We start from the raw sequence: 25,071 nt of genomic DNA, 5'->3' as shown, positions 1-25,071 counted from the left end.
TTTTATGGCAAACTACTGTATTTCAATAATTATTACTGTTAATAAATCAGTATATTGAAATATTACTACATATCATATCCTTTGTTACACAGATAAAACACAATCAAAAGCATTTGGTGATGAGAAAGACATATAATGAAAGAAAGCTCATAACAAACAACTTCTCCCACAAGCAGAGAAACACACTCATATATAGAAGCCGCTCTTTCACACAGAATATTTACCAGTTCTATACTCAGGCACAATAGGGAAAGATTCAGGTAAGCTGCTGTGTACATGACTGACAGAGATACATTTGTGGCCTGATGTGCTTTTGTAGTTTATCAACAAAGCGGAAAGCACCTTATCTTTTCTTGAATTGTGTGTTGCCAGATCACACAACAAAAACGAAACAAGCGTTCCACAGCTCCATGAGTACGGTCGATTTATAGATACGACAAATACATAATGACAACCAAATAAAGAAAATTACTTGTGAATAATAAAATAATGCATTGATTTCTGAAATCATAATGTACTCATCTGTTTAAATGCGTCTATCATTCCTGAAGCGTTTATTGTGTTGGTTCATTTCATCTGATTGCCCTTTTATATTAGACGTTTCATTAATAATTTTATGATTAAATATGAAGTAATCGTAATTATGCAAACTTTATCAGAATAAGATACTATCAGATTTTTATTAATAATAATAATAATAATAATAATAATACATTTGTTATGCTAATATTTAGTTCTATCAAATATTGAAATGATATGAAAGAAAGAATGACGTAGAAAAGCATACCTATACATATTATTTATTAGTATTTTTATATATATATATATATATATATATATATATATATATATATATATATATATATATATATATATATATATATATATATATATATATATATATATATATATATTTCAGTAAATGTTTTGTGACCAATTGTTTTAGTCTTTAGATTAAACTATTAAACGTAATAGAATAAGTTTTCATTGGTTAAAATAACCTTGCTGACTGGCTTTCCCAGTTATATAGGATGGCGAGTTATGTGAATGCTAATGTAAACACTGCAATTCACTTCAGGAAAAGTAGACGGTTTTATAGTAATATCTTTTGAAAAAAATCTCACGAATATCCACAATGAAATGGACTAATATTTAGGTAACTGTATAAACGCTCTTGTGTGTCTGAGAAGCTGAAAATATGTAAAAATAGAAGAAGGCTTTACGAAGAATAACCAATAAAATAACCAACGATAGAAGGCTTTTATTATTTAAATGGACAAATTCTGACTGAGAAAATGAGCTGGCCAGTTTGTTATTTACCTATAGGCTGCAGTTTTTAATCTAAAACAAGTTTTAACAGATTCCAAATGTTTAGTTGTTGTTTGTTTGTTTGATTTTTATGATGGATTATAATAAATTAGCATTTAAAAATAAGTATTTTTTCATATTTCTAAAATTCTAGAAAATTCTATATAAAACTGTAATAACCTATGGTTTAAGTGCACATTTGTAAATAAACATAATTTTTTGCAAAGAAAAATTAGTATCATAAGCACTTTGTAGGAAGTATTCTTGTTGCATCAAAAGGTGTGGTAATGATAATCATCTGACAAACTAATCCATCTTAAATTAGTGTTTAAAATGTCACTAAAATGCAGTATTTAAACCTCGAATAACTGCAGACAGGTCCACGTTTTGAGAAAAAAAGGGCAACACCTTTTAATAGACTGGCTACGGGTCAGATATTTGACACAATAAAACAATAGATATCAAAATAAAACAGAAACCCGTGCTGTGGATTATATAACCGCTACACGTTAGCTATTAAAAGGGTCATACGTGAATATCTGGCAACCCACTGTGGTTCCAGAGGAGAGAAGAAAAGGCGAAAGGAGCACGAACACACTCTTCACATTCAGGAAATGCGGCTCTGCTCGTGGACGCACATCTGAAATCGGCCTGAGTAGTTCTGGAAAACCCGTTCATCAAAATGTCCAGAGATCCTGGTTTTTGGATCCAGTTGGGATTATTGTACGTCACACTCTGCCAACGTGTATTCGGTGTTGGTGAGTGACGTATTGCTCAAGCGTTATGCTAACGGTGTTTTACTGGAACGTTATTTGTTTATGTGGTATCTTGATGTAAACAATATGTGATTCAATTAGTTGTGAACGTAATTTCATATAACAGGCATGTAGTCCTGGAAACATGCTGGAAAAATGACGTTTTTCCATGTTTCAGTAATACTTCAAAGTTTTCTCTGTATAAGTTAGTAACATTAGCATTTTGTTTTTAAACTGACTTGTGTGTAAATTGTGCGAAACAACACGTTTATATATGTAATAATAGTCAACCTTGTTGTTTAATATATCTAAGGCCTGTGTGCTAATATGTGAAGCACATTAGCTTTGTTGTTTTCTTCAATAACGTTATACGCTAGCATAAGAGACCCGCCGTTCAGTGGGATTTATTTGTGTGTAGCATAACAAAAAGGTAGCTTTTGTTTCTTAAAACAAGTACAAAGTAGACTATTTTAATTGTAGGCTATTAAATAGTAAGCTACAACAAATGCTTTGCATTTTTCAGTGAGAAAACCGTCAGCCAAATATTAGTTACCCAATAATGACCTGATTTTCTGTTGTGCTACTATGAATAGCGTTAGTCATTAATAGCATGATTTTTTTGACGTCACACTTTGTTTAATATACAATTTTTGCTATTTATAAAGCATAAACTACAACCTTTACCTTGTACTATTAGTGTAAACTCGTAATTTGCTGTTAATTAGTTAGTAGTAGTTGGGTTTACGTATTAGGGATGTAGAATAAGACTGCATCAGAACATGTGCTTCATAAACAGTTCATATTTTAGTAATAGACAGGTAATAAGCCGCTAGTTAATATTTGAGAATTGTTTATTAAACTATAGTGTTACCTGAAACACTAAAATAATTTAAAAAGGGTAATGAATAGCTTGTGATTGTACGTGTTTTACTGTATGTGTTTATCGGCTTGACTTTGATATCTGAAGTAAATAAGTTTTGTTTGGATGTGGTTTGATTAGATGTGTAAGTTATTTCTTATAGCAGGCTTGTGGTCCTGGAAATGTGCTGGAAAAATTGTAGTTTTTCATGTTTCAGTAATACCTCAGAGTTATCTCTGTATATAGTAGTATTTATTAGTTTTTTTTAACTGATTTGAGTGTAAATTGTGTTAAACAACGTGTTTATATATGTAATAATAATCAACCATGTTGTTTAATATATCTAAGGCCTGTGTGCTAATATGTGAAGCCCATTAGCTTCGTTGTTTTCTTCAATATACGTTAGCATAAGAGACTCGCCGTTCAGTGGGATTTATTTGTGTGTAGTATAACAAAAAGTAACTTGTTTCTTAAAACAAGTACAAAAAAGATAGTGGTTATAGTAGACTATTAAATAGTAAGCTACAACAAATATTAGTTACCCAATAATGACCTGATTTGCTGTTGTGCTACTATGTATAACGTTAGTCATTAATAGCATGATTTTTTTGATGTCACACTTCGTTTAATATACAATTTTTGCTATTTATAAAGCAAAAACTACAACTTTTACCTTGTCCTATTGGTATAAACTTGTAATTAGCTGCTAATTAATAGTTAGTAGTAGTTGGGTTTCGGTATTACCCTGCTGAAAAAAACAGCCTAAGCTGGTTGGCTGGTGTTAGCTGGTTGACCAGCCTGGTTTTAGAGGGGTTTGAGCCACTTTCAGGCTGGTTTCCAGCCATTTTAAGCCTGGTCTTAGCTGGACATAGCTGGTTTTAGCTGGTCATCTCCCAGCCTGACCAGCTAAGACCAGGCTTGAAATGGCTGAAAACCAGCCTGAAAGTGGCCCAAACCCCTCTAAAACCAGCCTGGTTGACCAGCTAAAACCAGCCAACCAGCCTAGTCTGGTTTAGGCAGTTGTTTTCAGTAGGGATGGATGTAGAATAAGACTGCATCCGAACATGTGCTTCATAAACAGTTCATATTTTAGTAATAGACAGGTAATAAGCCACTAGTTAATATTGAGAATTGGTTCTTAAACTATAGTGTTACCTGAAAAGCTTGTGATTGTACGTTGAGGCTGCTACATTATGATGTTATCGAAAACAAAAGTTAATGTTTATGTCGGCTAGTTAGTAACGTTAGTAGTTAGATTTCAGTATTGGGTATGATTAGGAATCATCAGAATATGTGCTTTACATAAGTACTATTCATTCATTTTCCTTCAGCTTAGTCCCTTTATTTATCAGGGGTCACCACAGCGGAATGAACCGCCAACTTATCCAGCATATGTTTTACACAGCGGATGCCCTTCCAGCTGGGAAACATCAATACACACTCGAATTCACACACACTCATACACTGCGGCCAATTTAGTTAATCAATTCCCCTATAAGCGCATGTGTTTGGACTGTGGGGGAAACCGGAGCACCCGGAGGAAACCCACACCAACACGGGGAGAACATGCAAACTCATGAAATGAGAAATGCCAACTGACCCAGGACTCGAACCAGAGACCTTCTTGCTGTGAGGCTACAATGTTAACCACTGAGCCACTGTTTCACCTATATAAGTGCTAGTAAACAGTTAATATTTTAATAATAGACTTATAAGCCACAAGTTAATAGTGAGAATTGGTACTTAAATTAAAGTGTTACCTAAAACGGACTAAAATAATAAGAATAGGGTGTAAATACATGTAAGCCATTGTACGTCGAGAAGTCTTGTCTGCAATAGTGCATACTATTCAAAAGCTTTCAATAGGAACTAACGATCAAATCAACAAAGGCAACAGCATGAACACTGCAAAGTATCACAGTAATAATAATGCTGACTGACTATTCTGAATCATCTTGTACAATAAATAATGCAGTAAATTGATCTGCTGTGCTGTATGGTCCATCAGACGAAGAATAATGTAATTTATGAGCTGAGATCAGTGTCTGGTAGGACAAACAGATGCTTTAAACGTCAAGTTATTGAATTATTAAATATATTAGTATTTTTAGATGCCTAATGGGATGGTTACCTCATAAAAATGTACGTACACATGTATTTATTTATATTAATTATATTTATTTGTATTTATTATATTTAAATTGGTTAAAAAGATTGAATGCGTATAATATTAGGACAATAGTATATTAGTAATTAATATAATAATATGGTTAGTATATGTATAATATATTTACATAATTGGATGGTTGCTTAAAAAAACAATTTAAGCACACAAGTTTTTCTATGTATTTGGTTAGTGCTTTAAATAGATGAAGAATACGAAGAATTGCTATTGATTTCTGTGCATCTAAGACTGTATTTTTTGTGGCGTTTATAAGCAAGTGGACTCAAATTTATTAATATGGACATGTTTTGTACACTGTATAGAATTGCATTTGTGGTTTACAATTTAAAGCCATTCATGGTGATGAATAATCAGAGGCTTTCAAGTCTACAGGAGATGATAAAGTCTCTGTGTTTTGTGTATTTAAATATAAGATCTGTTGGTTTTAATCATTTTAAATGACATTTTTAAGAACATTTAGGCTCAACCAACCCAGGCTCATTCTGAGAACGTAGTCCCGGGGACGTTTCTGGAGACCGCGAAATACGTCCCGGGAGGACGCCCCAGTTTTTGTTTTCACGAATGCGCGAGAGGCCGCTGTGCGCGCTTTTTCCCCGCGCCGTTCTCGCGTAAACCCGCTAGAGGCCTCTGTTGAACGAGCTTCCGCCTGTCTGCCTGGATGACAGAATGATTGACCGTGCGACTGGCCAATCGGCTGACCCACCCTCCTCCGTCCCTAAACCCAACCAACGACGATTCACAAAAGCCGTCCAGAAAAAGAAAAGCCCTCGTCTGATTTTTACCACGTTTTTGGATTTTGACCACATTCTCACCCTGTGACGAACTTGTTCGCTTCATTTTTTGGATTTTGTTTTTGTTTTCTTACCTGATTCCTGGAACCGCTCTTCCCCGGACTCAAACCCGGTCGTCGTCGTGATCAGCCCCTCTCTGCGCCTCGAGTCCGCCAGAGTACACGAAGAGCTAACCGGACAAACTGGTTGCAGCGGGAAAGCCCTCCACACGGAGGCGAGCGGCCGGCAAGCGCCGAAAGGAACAGCGTCACACCGCCCCGCAGCGTTCGCTTAAAAAAATGAAATGCTGCCGTACGTACCCCCGGCTACGTATTTCACGGTCTCCAGAAACGTCCACGGGACTACGTTCTCAGAATGAGCCTGGGTTGGAAACGTCCCCGGGACTACGTTCTCAGAATGAGCCTGGGTTGCAACCAACAAACCCCACAACTCTTATTGAACTGCATTAAAACTGTCCATCTAGGACTGTCAGAATAGTCAATATATGGATTTATGGCACAACACACATAAGCTCAATCGTTTTTGCTGATGCAATATATATCGCCCATACAAAAAAAACAACTCTAGCAAGTAGCATCATAACATTACAATTGGAAGGTGGACATCTCTCCCGGAGATGTCAGTGTCAGTATGGCTAAAAACACCGTAGTATTTACTATAAATTCCTATAGGATATTATCATGTGGGTGCCTGACGACTGAAAATAGATCTGATATCGCAGCCTCTGCTACTTTTTACCTTGCACTTATTTGTTAACATCTATTATTATTTATTTAGGATATGCATTTTCACATTCTGATTCCAATGCCTCATTATTAAATGATAAATCGACTATAATTAAATAGAATATTTCTAATAATAAAATATGACGTGTTCTTTGGAAGAGTGCACTTGCATTATGATGATATTACATTGTTATTCTGGCATTATATAATGAGTGGCATTATATGAATGACAATAATATCGTTTATCGCAGTGTATTTTGGTGTAATATATTGCACAACAAAAACTAGATATCGTGACAGGCCCATGTCCATCAGTTCAAGCTGAAATTACAGTTGTTTGGAGAAGAAAATAACCATACGTCACTGTAAACATACTTTCCAACAATAATAAAATGAATAATAATAAATAAATACAGATAAAAAGATTAATCGTCAATCATTAACTTAATAATGAAACATCAAAAGGCTGTTATATGTAATGCTTTGAGCAAAATTAAAGGGCGTTAAATCGATATAATTGGATCTATTAAACGTACAAAATGTGATGCATGCTAGTACATGCAGGTGTGGATTTATCCTGCTGCTTGCAAGATATCACATGACTTACAGCAAACATACTTCAGGTTTCCCACAGTGGTTTTTATACTGATCGGTATCTATATTTGTTTCAGTTTGCAGAGGTTTTAGAATTTTACTTTTGTTTTAGTATATAGATTTATTGTTCACCCAAAAATGAAAATAGTCATTATTTACTCACCTTTTACTGTTTTTGTTCTGTTTGAAGGAAGTAAAAGGTGAATAAATAATGAGTAAATAAACGTGAAATGTTGGGTGGACTATCTCTTTAATGGAATCTCTTTACTTCCCTCCAGTTGTTGTTGTTGTACATTTGTTCTATTTCATACACTGAAAACAATTTTCAAAGATGATTCCTTGGATTTACTCAATTTTTTTACGTTAAGTGGTTGTAAACAATTTATTTGGGCTGAATTTAAACAAACAAATTAAGTTGACCATTGCGCAGTTTAATTTGTTTGTTTAAATTCAACACAAATAAATTGTTTGCAACATTTTTGCATGCAACACTTTTTTCAGTGTAGATAGATCACCAAAAAACTTTAAATTGTGATTATATACTCATCATTTAATTGAATTTTTGTTCTGTTGAACACAAAAGAAGATCAATTGTAAACCAATGACTTGTATACTATGGAGGTCAAAGGTTACAGGTTTCCAACATTCTTCAAAATATCTTCTTTTGTGGTTATTTACTCGCCTTTTACTTTTTTTGTTCTGTTGAACACTAAAAAAGATATATTGAAAACTATTGACTTCTAAACTGTGGAGGTCAATGGTTACAGGTTTCCAACATTCTTCAAAATATCTTCTTTTGTGTTCAACAGAATAATAATACACAAACTGTTTGAAACAAGTAAAAGCTGAGTAAATAATGGTAGATTTTTAATTTTTGGGTGTACTATCTCTTTAATAAATTCTCTTTAATTCCCTCTAGTTGTTGTTGTTGTTGTTGTTGTTGTTTCACATGTCCAACTATTGTATTTCATAATCACCCATAAATGAAAATTATTTACTCGCCTTTTACTTTTTTTGTTCTGTTGAACACTAAAAAAGATATATTGAAAACTATTGACTTCTATACTGTGGAGGTCAATGGTTACAGGTTTCCAACATTCTTCAAAATATCTTCTTTTGTGTTCAACAGAATAATAAAACTCAAACTGTTTGAAACAAGTTAAAGGTGAATAAATAATGACAGATTTTTTTTGGGGGGAGTGTACTATCTCTTTAATGGAAGCTTCACTTCCCTCCAGTTGTTGTTGTTGTTGTTGTCCATCTGTTTTATTTCATTGAGAGATCACCAAACATGAAAAAATATCATAATTCACTCACCTTTTTCTTGTTTTTACCAGTTTCACTTTTCTTTTTTGTTCTGTTGAACACAAAAGAAGATATATTGAAAGCCATTGACTTGTATAGTAGAAGCCAATGGTTACAGGTTTCCAACATTTTTCAAAATATCTTCTTTTGTGTTGACCACAAACAAGTAAATAATACAATATAATTACATAATTTTCATTTTTGGGCGTACTGTTGCTTTAATGGAAGCTTCACTTCCCTCTATTATTATTATTATTGTTGTTGTTGTTGTTGTTGTTGTAATGGTTTAAACTAATTAGTATAGTTCATAAAAATTGCTTTGGATAAAATAATATGAGTATAATAATAGGACATCTAGAATATTAGTATTTAATAGAATAATAATAGTATATTTATAATCTATTTACATAATGGGATGGTCGTCTTAAACAATGTATGTGCATTTTATGCAAATAAATAAGGTTTTTATTTATTTTTGTAATCAAAAATGTATTTGGTTAATGCTTTAAATGAATTAAGAACACATAAACTGCTTATATGTGTGCATCAAGACAGAAACAGAGCAACATTTCTCAAAATATCTTGTTTTGTGTTGACCACAAACAAGTAATTAATACTAAGTAATGCCAGGATTTTCAGTTTAGGGTGTACTGTTCGTTTAATCCTTTAATGAAGGCTTCAGTTCCCTCCACTTGTTGTTTCTTTTTCATATCTGAAAGTTCATCCGTTGTTTTTCTCTCAGTTCTTGTTTGCCTCTTCGTTCTCATACTCGAAAAGAAAATATTTGTGCCGGAGATTGTTGTCGAAGTACAGTACATGCGTGGATGGTTTAATTTTCACACTTGTGTCACAGTAAAAACCGCAGCAGTTGTGATCTGAGCGGGTGAGAAAATGTCACTCATCACACGTGGTTACAAATGGAAATCAGTGTGAACTCAAGCAGTGTTCGACAGCAGCAGCGCCACCGTCGCGCTTAATATAGACCAAAACAATGGCTTTAAACACAGGATTTTAAAAGCAACAGCTTGCAGGATGATTTCTGTTAAATGCTACTTTTATTATAATACAATTAATTGTTGCTTTTATAAATTCCCCACAACAATGGCAGGACACACACCCTGATCTTTAGCCAAAGAATAATAAAAACAAACATTTCTATTGTATTTCTCTACTGGTGGAAGTCTTCTTTCTTTTAGTTTGGCTGGAGTTAGAATATATATAATTATATATATATATAATTTAAAAACTGCTACGGTTTATATTATTAACCCTTGAAAATTATATATTTTTTCTGATACAGACAAAACCACTATCCTGGCTTAGGCCTTACGTCTCCTAGTTAAGCATTCAATTGTCACTTTAGCTCAATATTAGTATTTAAATAGCTAGTAAAGTATTATGCAACAACAAAAGAACTTAGAGATTAAAACTATTGTGTTTAAAAATGTGTTGATAAACAGAACTATTTGAAAGAATTAAAGGTTTTGGCTTCAGCTGTGTGTATATTGCTTGGGAATGGCATCAAATCAAAACTAAACTTCATCAGTAGTGTGTGATAGGAGCTGTAAACTTCCTGTAATGCGCAAAAGCTTCTGCTTTCTGAACTTCACTTCTCTTCTCAAGCCTGTTTTCAAGTCTCAAGATTTTTTTTTAGGTTCATTTTCATGCTTTTTTATTTTTAATATATTTTTAAAGATTTATTTTCATAATTATACTTTTTTCTTTTTACTTTAATTAGTAATTTATGATTAAAAACAGTGAAAAGCTTTATTTTCATTAATGTGATTTTGCTTTTTTCTTTTAATTAAATGTTTAGGTTTATTTTCATTAATAATTATGTTTTTTATAGTTTTTAATTTGCTTTATGTTTTTATTTATTATTAAAAACCATTTAAAGCTTTATTTTAATTAATAATTATGCTTTTTTTCTTTGTTACTTTTTTTGTTTAATTACATTTTTAATTTATTATTAAAAACAATTTAAAGATTTATTGTCATTAATAATTAAGCTTTTTTGATACTTTATTTTTATTAATAATTATGTTTTTTCTTCTTTTTTACTTTTTTATTTAATAAATTTTTTTTATTTATTATTAAAGAACAATTTAAAGCTTCAATAATTATGTTTTCTTTTCAAAAAGTCTTTTTGGTTCATTTTCATTAATAATTAAGCTTTTAAATATTTTTATTGTATTACATTTTTTATTTATTATTACAAAACAATTTAAAGCTTTATTTTGTATTAATAATTATGCTGTTTTGGTTTTAAAAAAAATTTATTTTACTTTAATTTTTAATTTACTATTACAAAACAATTTAAAGATTTATTTTTTATTAATAATTATGCTTTTGCTTTTTTATTTTATTGAATTTTTAATTATTATTGAAGAACAATTAAAAGCTTTATTTTCATTAATAATTATGCTTTTTTTATTTTAATTTAATAATTGTTTTAGAAAGATTTGTTTTCATTAATAATCAACCTTTTTTCTTTTACAAATGTTTAATAAATTTTTTTATTTAATATTAAAAAACAATTTAAAGCTTTATTTTCATTAATAGTTATGCTTTTTATTTATTTTTAAAGCTTTATTTTCATTAATTATTATGCTTTTTTAACATTTTTTAATTTACTTTAATTTGTAATTTATTATTTAAAAACAATTTAAAGCTTTATTTTCATTAATAATTGTTTTATTCTTTTTAATTTAATATTTTTTTAAGATTTATTTTAATTTAAAATTATGTTTTTTTTCTTTGTAATTAGGTTAACTTATTTTTTTAATTTTTACATTTTTATTCACATTAAAAGTAGTATATGTGGGTTAAAGATTATAATAGCATTAATAATTATAATGAATGCAGAAACAGTTCACATGTTCAGTCGGATGTCTCGGTTGTGTTTCAAGTCCTATTGTGTAAGACTTGCACTTCCTTTCAAGCACATGCAGCTACTTCCTGTGCACACACTGACCCCTTTAATCTCAAATAACTGGCTAATTCTGTGAGTCTTTTAGAATAAATTTGCTTTTCAATAAAAAAATTTCAATAGCTTTATTATGTCAATATTATCTGTAACAGTCTACTTAGAAAAGCGTAATAATAACAACAATAATGATGAAAAAGTCGCTCTTACGCAATTTTGGAGAGGATTTGTTTGTCATGAGTCAAAAAAAAAATCATGTTCTTCCTCTAATTCTTTATTTTCTAGTACAGATTCTTAAACTATTTACTTATCAAGAGTCATGTTTACTGTGGGACCAAATGATCAAGATTTTGGATTAAGGCAAGGAAAGGTTTAGTGTTTTCAAAAGCCATGCAGAAAAAGAAAAGGCCTCTGATTTTTACCATGTTTTCAGATTTTACCACATTCTCACCCTGTTATTTACTTGTTTATTTTATTTATTTTTTGCTTTTGTTTTTTTCCTGCCTGCTTTCTGGAACCGTTCTTCACCGGACTCGAACCCTTTCGTTGTGGTCAACCAGTCCACTGACATACATGGCGAGCTACTGCGCAAACTGATAACAGTTTGGGGGTAATCGGTTAGCGGGTAGCATGAAAAATGATCAGTGTCACACCGCCTCGTAGCGTATGTATTAAAGACAAAATGCAGCCATACACACCCCTGGCTACATAATTCACGATGTCCAGAACTGTATATAGGGCTACATTTTCAGAATGAGACTGTGTTGGTATTGTTTATTAATAGTTCATGTTACTAAATACATGAACTAATCAAACCTTATTGTAAAGTTCAATTCAATTCACCTTTATTTCTATAGCGCTTTTACAATGTAGATTGTGTCAAAGCAGCTTAACATAGAAGATCATAGTAAAATTAAACAGTGTAGTTCAGTTTTCAGTGTTTAAGTTTAGTTCAGTTCCGCTCAGTTCAGTGTGGTTTAATAATCACTACTGAGAGTCCAAATACTGAAGAGTAATCCATCAATGCGCAGCTCTACAGATCCCAAACCATGCCAGCTAGTGGTGACAGCGACGAGGAAAAAACTTCACCAATTGGTAAAAGTGAAGAATTAAAAAACCTTGAGAGAAACCAGGCTCAGTTGGGCATGACCATTTTTCCTATGCTGCTCAGCATACGGCCTGGTCCAGGATTATGGAAACCTTGGGATCATCTCGTCGCTGGTCTTGGATCAAATCAGTGGCGCTGCGTAGTCTCTGAGGGCCTCGGGATGAGTATCCCTAGGTGGAAATAGAGAATAAAGAGAATAATTAGTGTAGCTGCTGTTCATAGTGTATATAAACAAGATGCAGAACCTGTGTGGGGCATAATTATGTATCATACCGCTAAGTGGTGCACTGAGTGTATGCTTTACTGTACAGATAGGTCTTTAATCTAGTTTTGAACTGAGAGAGTGTGTCTGAACCTCGGACATTATCAAGAAGGTTTTTCCAGAATTTAGGAGCTATAAATGAGAAGGCTCGACCTCCTTTACTCGACTTTGCTATTCTAGGTACTACCAGAAGCCCTGAGTTTTGAGAACTTAAAGAGCGAGTTGGATTGTAGCGAGACAGAAGATTGGTTAAATAAACAGGAGCTAGATTATTTAAAGCTTTAAAGGTAAGAAGCAATATTTTAAATTCAATACGAAACTTAACAGGCAGCCAGTGTAAGGAGGATAAAATTGGGGTGATGTGATCAAATTTTCTAGATCTGCTAAGAACTCTGGCAGCTGCATTTTGTACTAGCTGAAGTTTGTTAATAGAGGATGCTGGGCAGCCAGAAACAGTGCATTACAGTAATCCAGCCTAGAAGTCATAAAAGCATGGACTAGTGTTTCTGCATCTGAGATGGATAGCATACTTCGTAATTTAGTGATATTTCTCAGATGAAAGAAAGCAGTTTTTGTGACATTAGAGATACGATTTCCAAAAGTTAAATTGCTGTCTAATATGATAAAGTGTGACCTTTTGTGAACAAGTCTCAGAAGAAAGAAATTCATTAAAGTGTACATACACATGAGTGTGAGTAATTAGAGAGCAATTGCATTTGGGGGGGGGGGGGGGGGGGGGGTTACATCACATTAAGCAAAATCTCACTTTTGTTAACAGAAAATAAGAGTTCTAAAGTAAAGGAGTCATGATTTAAGAATGGTTATGAAGCATTAATAAGCAGGCATTTCTACTGGAAAATTAAAAAAGAGGAACCTTATTTCTGCAGTGTAATAATCGGGCAATTATAGTGACTAAAACTGAATCTAACAAGCATATTTTCTCTTCCGCAGTTCCTCCTCCAACAAACCTCAGTGTTGTCTGTCACAACTTCAAGAATGTCCTTTACTGGAACTACGGTAGTGCAGTCCAGCAGCCCATGTTCACTGTAAACCTCATTCCCTATGAAAGGTATCTGGTTTTTATATCATAAACCTTTCATTCCTGAAACATGTCTTCTCCTAATCTCTCTGTTGTGTCTCCATCGTGTGTAGTGATTCTCAGACGCTGAAAACCTCTGAGACGCTCCTGGATATCAGCAGCTACAGCAGTGACACCACTGATCATTATGTGGTGTTGGTGACGGCAGATGTTGGACAGGAGAATTCTGAAAGCCTCTCTGTTAAATTCACTTACAGCACAGATTATTACGATGGGAAAACCCACAAGTGTAAGTCCTCTGATTGTAACTTCATCATATACGGGGATAAATATGATTAGCCCTCGTGTGAATTATTTTATAAAATTAGTTCCCAAATGATGTTTAACAGATTCAGGAATTTTTCACAGTACTTCCTATAATAGAGAGCGCCATCTGCTGTTAAAAACTAACCTAGAGCGCCATCTGCTGTTAAACATTAGCCTAGAGCGCCATCTGCTGTAAAAAATAACCTAGAACGCCATTTGCTGTTAAAATCTAACCTTGAGCGCCATCTGCTATTAATACTAGCCTACAGCACCGTCTACTGTTAAAAACTAATCTAGAGTGCCATCTGCTGTTAAACACTAGCCTAGAGCGCCATCTGCTGTTAAACACTAGCCTAGAGCACCGTCTGCTGTTAAAATCTAACCTAGAGCGCCATCTGCTGTCTAAAACTAACCTAGAGCACCGTCTGCTGTTAAAAACTAACCAAGAGCGCCGTCTGCTGTTAAACACTAACCTAGAGCGCCATCTGCTGTTAAACACTAGCCTAGAGCACCATCTGCTGTTAAAACTAGCCTAGAGCGCCGTCTGCTGTTAAAAAGTAGCCTAGAGCACCGTCTGCTGTTAAAAACTAACCTAGAGCACCATCTGCTGTCTAAAACTAACCTAGTTAATCTGCTGTTAAAAACTAACCTAGAGCACCGTCTGCTATTAAACACTAGCCTAGAGCACCATCTGCTGTTAAACACTAGCTTAGAGCACTATCTGCTGTTAAACACTAGCCTAGAGCGCCGTCTGCTGTTAAAAACAAACCAAGAGCACCATCTGCTGTTAAAAACTAACCTAGAGCGCCATCTGCTGTTAAACACTAGCTTAGAGCACCGTCTGCTGTTAAAAAGTAGCCTAGAGCACCGTCTGCTGTTAAACACTAGCCTAGAGCACCATCTGCTGTTAAAAACTAACCTAGAGCGCCATCTGCTGTTAAATACTAGCTTAGAGCACCGTCTGCTGTTAAAACTAGCCTAGAGCACCGTCTGCTGTTAAAACTAGCCTACAGTGCCGTCTGCTGTTTAAAAGTAGCCTAGAGCGCCATCTGCTGTTTAAAACTAGCCTAGAGCACCGTCAGCTGTTAAAACTAGCCTAGAGCACCGTCAGCTGTTAAAACTAGCCTAGAGCGCCGTCTGCTGTTAAAACTAGCCTACAGTGCCGTCTGCTGTTTAAAAGTAGCCTAGAGCGCCATCTGCTGTTAAAAAGTAGCCTAGAGCGCCGTCTGCTGTTAAAACTAGCCTAGAGTGCCATCTGCTGTTAAAAAGTAGCCTAGAGCACCGTCTGCTGTTAAAACTAGCCTAGAGCGCCGTCTGTTGTTAAAAAGTAGCCTAGAGCGCCATCTGCTGTTAAAAAGTAGCCTAGAGCACCGTCTGCTGTTAAAACTAGCCTAGAGCGCCGTCTGTTGTTAAAAAGTAGCCTAGAGCACCGTCTGCTGTTAAAAAGTAGCCTAGAGCACCGTCTGCTGTTAAAACTAGCCTAGAGCGCCGTCTGTTGTTAAAAAGTAGCCTAGAGCACCGTCTGCTGTTAAACACTAGCCTAGAGCACCGTCTGCTGTTAAAACTAGCCTAGAGCGCCGTCTGTTGTTAAAAAGTAGCCTAGAGCACCGTCTGCTGTTAAAAAGTAGCCTAGAGCACGGTTTACTGTTAAAAACTAACCTAGAGCGCCATCTTCTGTTATAAACTTGCCTAAAGCACCATCTGCAGTTAGAAACTAGCTTCTAGAGTAATGTCTGCTGTTAAAAGCAAACGAAGAGCACCATCTGCTGTTAAAAAAACACATTTCTGCTTTGACTACAAAATATGTCTGTACGTTGTGATGTTGGCATGAATTTGTCCTTTATTTCTGTTTTTGGCGGTTCATTCCGCTGTGGTAACACCTGATAGAGCAGAGAATGAGGTAAAAGACAGCGAGTGAGTGAGTGAGTGTTTCTTTAAGTAATAGTGGCATGTGTTGTTCTCCAGGCACTCTGGACTTTCCACCTGTGGATGCGTCTGTGCACAAAGATGTGATCGAGGTTGTCTTCAAGCATCCTTCAGCATTTTATACGCAGGCCAGTCTGGAGGAGGAGTTCGTATACACCATCACCCTTAACCAGGTTGGAAATGGAGAGAACCCATTGTAAATGTTATCATGAAGACTTCTTTCTTTTATAAAAGAACCCCACTGTTCCTCATCTCCAGGAAAAGTTCTCGCACTCATGCTTTGAGGACGAGGATGAGCTTGAGAATTTGTGCGAAGCAAAAGTCCACGTGAACCAGTCTCTGGCCGGCCAGTGTGTGGAGCTGAAGTTTGAGGGGAAAATCGCATCAATACCTGTACACACCTACAGAAATGTGTGTGTCCCTCAGCTGGAGCCTGCCTCGGGTAACTAAAAACCATTTAGACTTTGATTTTAGATAAGCTAATTTACTAGTGCCGTAATGCATCTCTCTGTGATGCATTAAAGTTTAGACTGTGTGTAAAAATCTCTGATGTAGTGGGATTGAATGAGTGCTCTGCAGAAGATCCACAATGCTTTCAGACAACATGAACTCTGCGCTAGACAATGGAAAATGAATTGATATATGGCATGTTTTTAAAGATAAAGAGTAATTGCTGTGCCAGGAATAAAGTATTATTGTGACGTAGTGTGTTTTTGTTGTTTGGACTGAATATGTTTCTTGGAAGAAAGGTCTTCTGCTCACTGTTTAGTAAAAGTTGTCATCTTATTTATTTTAATAATAGTGATTTGCTTTGTAAATATGTAGACCCAATCATGATTCTATTTTTGTACCCCTACCCCTTCCCCTTGGCCCTTGAAACAGAGTGTGAAAGGGAAGGGCTTCAAAATTTACTTCTAATGCTGTGTTCACACCAGACACGGAAGGAGTGTCAAGCGCGAGTGATTTACATGTTAAATCAATGCAAATGCGCGAATAGACATCCCGCTGTGCGTTACGCGCAAATGGCGCGGTGCGAATGTCGCGATACGCGTAAATGGCGCAGCGCGAATTGAGCGTTTTGCGCGTTTGACGCGAATCACTTGAGTTTGAAAATCTGAACTTCAGCGGACATTCGCACCGCGTTAACCAATGGGGGGGGGGGGGGTCGTGTCGGGGGGGGTGTCGTGTCGAGGAGACAGCTCACAAGCGTTTCTTACAGTGTTCTAAGCATATGTATGCGAAGAACGGGGGCTATGGCATATCTTTTGGAGATCAAAGCAGGTTAATAAGGGCAGACCAGGGCTGGCGGGCACGCCGTTGCGAAACCACCCAAATTTTTACTACCCACTTGTCTTTTTTTTTTTTTAAAGCATGACGGTAAGACATGAACGCCTCTATGAATATATTAAAACATTTTGACCATTCTGAACATTTAAAAAATTGTGACAAAAACATACTAATTTGTGAATCTCCTGACTTCCGTGTGCAGCCATGCTGCCGTTGAGGCTGGTGTATTCCTTAGCTTTCTGCCTTCAAGCTAAAGAGAATTGGGACACCACTACTCCTTCACGTGAACACGCAAAACAAGGTATAGGGTTAAGGGGAAGGGCTAACGCCTCATTTACACGGGGTTTCAGCATTAATGCAGAAGGCGTGTCTGAAGTTGGGGCTGACGCGATTGTCATAGCAAATCGGCTACTGTCTGAGCTGGTGTATTTGCATACAGCGATCTGATTGGCTGACGCTTCCGTCGGTGGAATGCACAATGCAGTTCAGTAACGCCTGATGTCACCCATTCAAAGTGAATGGGAAGTGTTGAAGCTGACGCCCTGTGTGAATAGGGCATAAGGGGTAGAAATGGGATCGGACCGTAGTCTTCTGTACATGTTTTTTACTTTATTTTGCATCATTACTCCATTCAAGTAGAAATCATTTTAATATGCTGATTGATTAATAGTTTTTTTCTTTATATATCTATATATAAACTCTCTAAATGAAATATTTCAAATTAATGGTATTGTCCCAGTAGCCACACAGTGTCGTAAAACGTTAATATTAGGTTAGATTTAGGTTGTGATGTCAGGTGACCAAAATTTACTCTAGCCAGCATCTAAGGACAACGTTATTTTGACGACCAATAACGAGGTCAAAAGACGGCGATATTTGGTTGATTTTAGGTTGTGTTGGAAAGTGACCAAAATCCAACGTCGAGCCAACATATTAAATCATACTGACGTCAAATACTGACATTTATTTTGTCAGGTATGGCAACCAAAATCCAACGTCTGATAGACGTCATAGTGGTAACATCCACACAACATGAGGCGGTAATGTCATTAGGCTTTGATATTTAGTTGATTTTAGGTTGGAGGTTGGAAATTGACCTCGGCCTGACCTTGGGTTCTGGCATCAACCCGATTTTGATTTTCAAACAAAATGCAACATCCCCACAGCGTTGGTGTACAACTTGAGTCTGAAATCATGTTGACGTCCTGTACCTGCTGGGGTATTTATTAATCAAAATAATTACAGTTTTTCACCATTACTATGTTTTCTGGACAAAAATATTCTTTAATAAATTTAATATATTTAAATAATAGAATAAAAAAAGCTATATTTAACCACAATTACCCAAAGACCCCACAAAAATGCGATGCAACATTAGTTTGTGTTCAAAAAGCAGGTATTGTTAGATCAAAACTCATCAGATGACATATCAAAAAGTTTGACCCCAATCTGAAATCTGAAAATTTGCCACTGTCCTTGAAAGCACGCTAGCGTTTCACACACATTTCAGCAATAGTTTATTTTTCAGTACATAAATCTCTTACACTAATGCCAAGGGAACATTATCTGAACGCTATTTTCACATTTTATTTTCACAAAGTTAAATTTAAACATTAAATAGACATCTACTTGCAGCTAATATGCTTTGTATGTATGCTTCATCACTTTTGTAAATCTAATGTGATGCAGACACCAAAATGGTGAGTTTCATCTTTGACCCAGATTAGATTGTAAATACACACATGCTTCCTCCTAATAGTATATTGTTTCAGCCAAAAAATGGAGAATCCAGTCCCATAATGCATTGCTCATCATAGCTCAGCTCAGAGGGGATAAATTCAAGGTTTTGTGTGTTAAAGTAGTGAAAATATTTGTGATACAAATTTAATCTGTAGATGGCACAATGGCTCAGTGGTTAGCACTGTGGTCTCACAGCAAGAAGGTCGCTGGTTCGATTCTCGGCTGTTTAAGTTTGGTCTGAGCAGTGGCAGTATGTTTGTTATCAGTGATATCTGAATGACCAGCTTTACATTAAACATGTAATATCAGTATGTTTAGCAGTTTGAATTGATTCAGATGATCTTAATAATTTTGTGTGTTTCTTTTTTAGCCAAAACAGAATTGATTGCAGCTTTTCTCTGTGGTGGATTCGCCTTGCTCTTCATTGTTTCGGTCATTCTGTGGTTCATCTACAAAAATTTCTCCAAAATACCCAAAGTTCCCACTATCCTGGTATGTCTTTGTCTCCTTTGACTTTTGTTTTTGTTTAATATCCACATTTGTTAAAATGCAAAGGATGTTTTTGTAGTGCAATAACCCTTTTTTAAGACTCACTGCAGAATTGTGGCTACATTACAAGCATTTTCCATTCATTTTTACTTAAACTAGAATGATATATAATAAACGTAAACTGAGTCCATTATGGGGCAGCACGGTGGCTCAGTGGTTAGCACTGTTGCCTCACAGCAAGAAGGTTGCTGGTTTGAGTCCCAGCTGGGTCAGTTGGCATTTCTGTGTGGAGTTTGCATGTTCTCCCCGTGTTGGCGTGGGTTTCCTCCGGGTGTTCCGGTTTCCCCCACAGTCCAAACACATGCGCTATAGGGGAATTGATGAACTAAATTGGCTGTAGTGTATGAGTGTGTTATTTAAGGTTTTAAAAAATACAACACGATTTATCTAGGAGACGTAAAAGGTACCTGCAATTCTAGAATACACTAGTCAAAACATCAAACAGATTCAACGCACCGTTTACCAAACATCTCTTCTCCATTTGCAGCGTAACATTGTTACGAGACCGTCTTCAACACCCTATTCCCAACCCGAGTCACCCCATGTCTCTTCAATGACTTCTGCAACACACAATCCAGTACTGGTCTACAACAACGAGTCCCTCTTAGATTTTGTGCATGATGAAGTCTCCAGAACCACTGATACCCTTGTGAACACAGAAGTGGAGGAACCTGCACCTTCTGAAGAGGAATATGACAGCTCCGGGGGCTTCGGCAAGTCCTCGGATTACGACAGTCCTAAATGCCTGCTGGAGATGAGCCCCGGAGACTTTTCAGAGGGATACGGCCCTCGACCACCAATACTGTAGGCCTAAACCTATGTTTACACCATTTTCAGAAATTAATCAAAATCCTTTATGCATTAGACTCTGTGTTCCTCTGGTGATGTTGTGTGGGATTCAGAAAGCCTTGTTTTTAGCACCACCGGTGGCCATTCGGTGAACTTCGTTTGGTAATAAATCAACTTCAAATCTGAAAAGGTTGGGACAGCATGGAAAATCCATTTTTCATTTGTCCCATTCTTCCTGCAAACAATGTGGGCAACAGTATGGGGTCTTTGTTGTCACACATTCTCTATTGGAGACAGGTCGGGACTGCAGGCAGGCCACTCAAGTACCAGTCAAGTCAAGTCAATTTCTCTGATTTGGGGTTGTATAATAATAATAATAATCTTCCTCCATCTATAGTCACTGTTTAGATTGAAGCAGCTTTCACAGCAGACGCAGAAAGCACTGCGCTATGAAATGCAGTCATTTCAATTGTTCGCACCACACGAGGGCAGTTTGACAATGCGCTGACTTAAACGCAGGAGCTTTTTATGTATGTTTCATCACTTTTGTTAGTCTAATGGAATATAAAAATCAGAAAGCCTTGTTTTAGCACCACCAATGGCCATTCAGTGAACTGCAGCAGCATCACACTCATGCATATATGACGTGAATGTAATTCAATGTCCTCATATTCTCACGCTAAAGAGCTTTTTTGTGTGATATAGAAATATTAGTTGTAATTAGTGATTTAGAAATAACATGTGAATAGCTTTGCAGTGATAACAAACATCCAGATGCGTCCACAAATCTTAAAATGACGTTTAGATGAATGTGTAAATATGTGCTGCTCTTTTTACTCTGTTACACAAAAGGGTTGTGTTGATAAATAATGCAATGCAGACATGACAATGTTGAATCGGTACTATGATTCACCGCCACATCAACAATTAACCCACGAAAACACAATCATGTCCACTTTTACCACACCCAGAGGTAGTAGAAAACACTTTTATTTTGGATTTCTGTTAGAGATACTAGGAATACACCAAAAGTCATTTTTAAAGAGAATAACGACTCAAAATATGAGCTGAAATAAAGGGAATAATAGAATAAGAATAATACTGAAGCACTGTGATGATGGACTGACGGAGGAATGAGGCTATCAGCACAACAACATTTCACATCTGCAACAATGGAAAGCTGCAAACCAACATTAGTGATGCAAAGACCCTCACACACACATTTATATCTGATCAGCATCTGGCAGAAACTAAACCACATCAGTATGCTGGAGTCCATTCACTAAATGCATTACAGCAGGGGTCACCAATCTCAGTCCTGGAGGGTTGGTGTCCCTGCAGGGTTTAGCTCCAGCTTGCCTCAACACACCTGCCTGGATGTTTCAAGTATACCTAGTAAGACCTTGATTAGCTTATTCAGGTGTGTTTGATTAGGGTTGGAGCTAAAATCTGCAGGACACCGGCCCTCCGGGAACAAGTTTGGTGACCCCTGCATTACGAATCGAATGAAAGTTAATTTTACTCAGTGGTGCTCATTTGTTTTTTTTATACACATTTTTTAATTTATGCGCATATTGCTGTTCTCATTAAACATTTTCTTGTGCAATATTCCAAAATGCACATAAAAATAGGTGGATGGAAACCAACCCAGGCTCATTCTGAAAACGTATCGCTATAAACATTTCTGGAGAGTGACAGATACGTCCCAGGAGGTACGTTTTATTGCAGTTTTGTTTTTGCGAATCCACTAGAGGCCACTGTGTACGCGTTCAGATCTCAAATTTCTCTCGCGAGTGCCATTCGAGTGCCTCTGGTGGAATTCGTTCTCACGTAAATCCACCAGAGTCTGCAGTCAAACTGACTGACCCACGCTCCGCCTTCCCTAAACCCAACCGATAGTGTTTTCTAAAACAATCCAGAAAAAGTAAAGCCCTTGCCTGGTTTTTACCACGTTTTCAGATTTTACCACATTCTCACCCTGTTTGTTACTTGTTTATTTATTTTTTTGGCTTTTGTCTTACCTGCTTTCTGGAACCGTTCTTCACCAGACTCGAACACCATCGTCCTGGTCAACTCCTTACTGTGTCTCAAGTTTGGGGTAAGCGGTCATCTGATAAGCGTGAAAAGGAATGGTGTCACACCGCCCCATAACATTCGTTTTAAAGATAAAATGCAGCCATACGTACCTCTGGCTACATAATTCACAATCTCCAGAAATGTACATAGGGCTACGTTTTCAGAATGAGCCTGTGTTTATGGAAACATCTAGTCATAGATGTTAGTATTATTCTTAATTTTGTTGTGATGTTTGAGTCGAATTATCTGCCAACTTGAAAATTGTATATTATTTGGTGGCTGTTTCTGAATTATAACATCAGTGTGTGTGTATATACATTTGTTAAGTGTTATTCATATGTCTAATATAAATGAGATCATACAGCGTAAATACAACATACTGCATTTCTCTAAACTCCTCTGCGCAAAGATTAAGGCCGATGCTGTATGACATTTGAGTTCTACTTTTTTTTAACTTGAGCACTTATGAGAACCTTTCTATTTTTTATATGAAATGCTTTTAATATTAAAGCTTTATGCCACGGTAACAAAAGCTAATTAGCACTTAATCAATATTTAGCACCAATCAATAATATGTGACCCTGAACTACAAAGCAAGTTTTATTTTGCACACGCAATAGCCAAAGATACATTCTATTAGTCAGAATTATAGATGTCAAAAATCATTAGTATATTAAGTTAATTTATAAACTAATTTGGAGAGGATCACGTGCTTATGATTGCTTGCGGCTGGTCCTGCATTATCCAATTTATGATTCACCAATCAGACGATTCCTAAATCATTATAAATACCCTCAGTTCCATATAACAGCCATCTTCGTTTTAAAGAATCCCCGCTTCCACCCCTGCTCCTCCTTCTTAAATGGGTGGCACGGTGGCCCAGTGGTTAGCACTGTTGCCTCACTGCAAGAACGTCGCTGGTTCTAGTCCTTACCAAGCCAGCTGACATTTCTGTGTGGAGTTTACACGTTCTCCCCGTGCTCACGTGGCTCACAGCTAAGTGTGAACTCTTGAAAGTATTGAGTCTGCCACTATGCTGACACACTGGTAATTTAGCTCCGCCCTCTTTTGAAAAGAACACAATCTCATTTGAATTTAAAGCGACAGTCACCAAAATGCCACACAATTAGGATCAAAGCCTAAAAGGGTCAGTTTCAGAGAGTTAGAACACATTTGGGGCTCTATTTTAACGATCTAGGTGCAAAGTCTAAAGCACATGGCACAAAATCATTAAGAGCGTGTCTGAATCCCCTTTTGCTATTTTAAGGGCGATAAAATGCGCTCTGCGCCGCGGCGCGTGGTCTAACAGGGTTGTGCTTATTCTCTTAATGAGTTCTGGGTGTGTTTTGAGCACAACATACATTAAACCAATTAGAGTCTCATCATTCATTCAATTTAGGAGTCTGTTGTGTTGCACCATGGTGTATTTGCTATTCACATGGTGGACTTTGTAAGTGTAAAAACTGAATGCTTCACTAGTTAACAGTTAAACAGAGCATCTGCAGCGCGAGGATAAAGAACGAGTCTCCTCCATTCAGCCTCTTTACTTTCTCTTTACTCTTTACTCCTTTACTTTGGTGGAATGAGGAAACGGTAAAGACTCACTCCATTGAACACATCCATTAGCCTACATATTTAATTTCCTTTGTTAAGCGCAAAGATTTATGTCAAAACTATTTCTAAATTCAGTTCTAAACTCCAGCAAAGGAATAAATGAACAATAATATTGGAGTGTACATCCTGTGTGAAGTGTTTGGACCTGCACCGGTGCATAACTAACGCGCTCTACTCTGGACTTCAGAGCAGCTTTAAGTTGGTCAATGGCGCGGTCTACTTCAGTTTCTCAGAATAGCAACGTGTCAACAATGCGCCTTAACAAACCTCCTTTAGAGACCAGCACACCCATGAGTCCACAAATTGGCGCAAATGGATTTGCTATTGAAACAACGTAACACAAAACATGAAAATTACAGTTGCGCTGGTCTGAAAATCGCAACAAATCACGCCAAACACGCATTGCACCTTATTGCACCAAGTGTATGATTGAGTCTTATATGTGGAGTATTTTGAGCTGACACTTGACACACACACACTCAGGGACATCACAGACTTATTTTACATCTTGTGTAAAAGGAGCATAATACGTCCCCTTTAAAGGAAAGCCTATTTGTTAATAGATCTGATTACAAAAGTCGACACTTAAGACTGTTTTGTGGTTCAGGGTCACATGTAAAAATCTCTCCACTGACCGTATAAGGTGACATGGAAAATAAACTGATTTAGCTTGCATTGCAGAAGTGACAGTGCCAGCACTTACTAACCAAACCAAGTATTCTCATTGACATCCATTTCGGACAAACTTTTGGTATGCCAGTTCAATTGTGCTTGTATTAAATAGCATTTATATGTCTATTGTTTATTTAATAGACACATTTTGTTTTAATTTTATGTTTGTATATGATGTTTGGTGTCCATAAAGAGTTTTATATTAAGTTGTAAGATTTAAATTTCAATAAATCCTTTGTTTTGCTGCTGCTTTAA

The 25,071-nt window shown here is 36.2% G+C and overlaps 1 protein-coding gene across 1 annotated transcript; it reads left to right on the top strand.

The window, feature by feature from the left end:
• Positions 1 to 1,855: 1,855 nt before the first annotated feature.
• On the top strand, positions 1,856 to 25,071 carry ifngr1l (interferon gamma receptor 1-like). The gene is made up of 7 exons (XM_056470653.1): positions 1,856 to 2,066; positions 13,770 to 13,887; positions 13,971 to 14,146; positions 16,129 to 16,262; positions 16,348 to 16,531; positions 19,487 to 19,608; positions 20,153 to 25,071. Exons 1-7 carry the CDS (start codon positions 1,991 to 1,993, stop codon positions 20,471 to 20,473), a joined length of 1,131 nt encoding a protein of 376 aa, XP_056326628.1. The 5' UTR covers positions 1,856 to 1,990; the 3' UTR covers positions 20,474 to 25,071.

The sequence above is a fragment of the Danio aesculapii genome, chromosome 13 (assembly GCF_903798145.1).
Source record: "Danio aesculapii chromosome 13, fDanAes4.1, whole genome shotgun sequence".
NCBI lineage: Eukaryota > Metazoa > Chordata > Actinopteri > Cypriniformes > Danionidae > Danio > Danio aesculapii.
This window is presented reverse-complemented; position numbering and strand designations above follow the sequence as displayed.

Excerpts from the sequence above, each read along its gene's own strand:
- ifngr1l (XM_056470653.1), top strand. The coding sequence starts at position 1,991 with ATGTCCAGAGATCCTGGTTTTTGGATCCAGTTGGGATTATTGTACGTC. Across the intron at positions 2,067-13,769 it reads CCAACGTGTATTCGGTGTTG|TTCCTCCTCCAACAAACCTC; the intron begins GTGAGTGACGTA and ends TCTCTTCCGCAG. Across the intron at positions 19,609-20,152 it reads CCAAAGTTCCCACTATCCTG|CGTAACATTGTTACGAGACC; the intron begins GTATGTCTTTGT and ends CTCCATTTGCAG.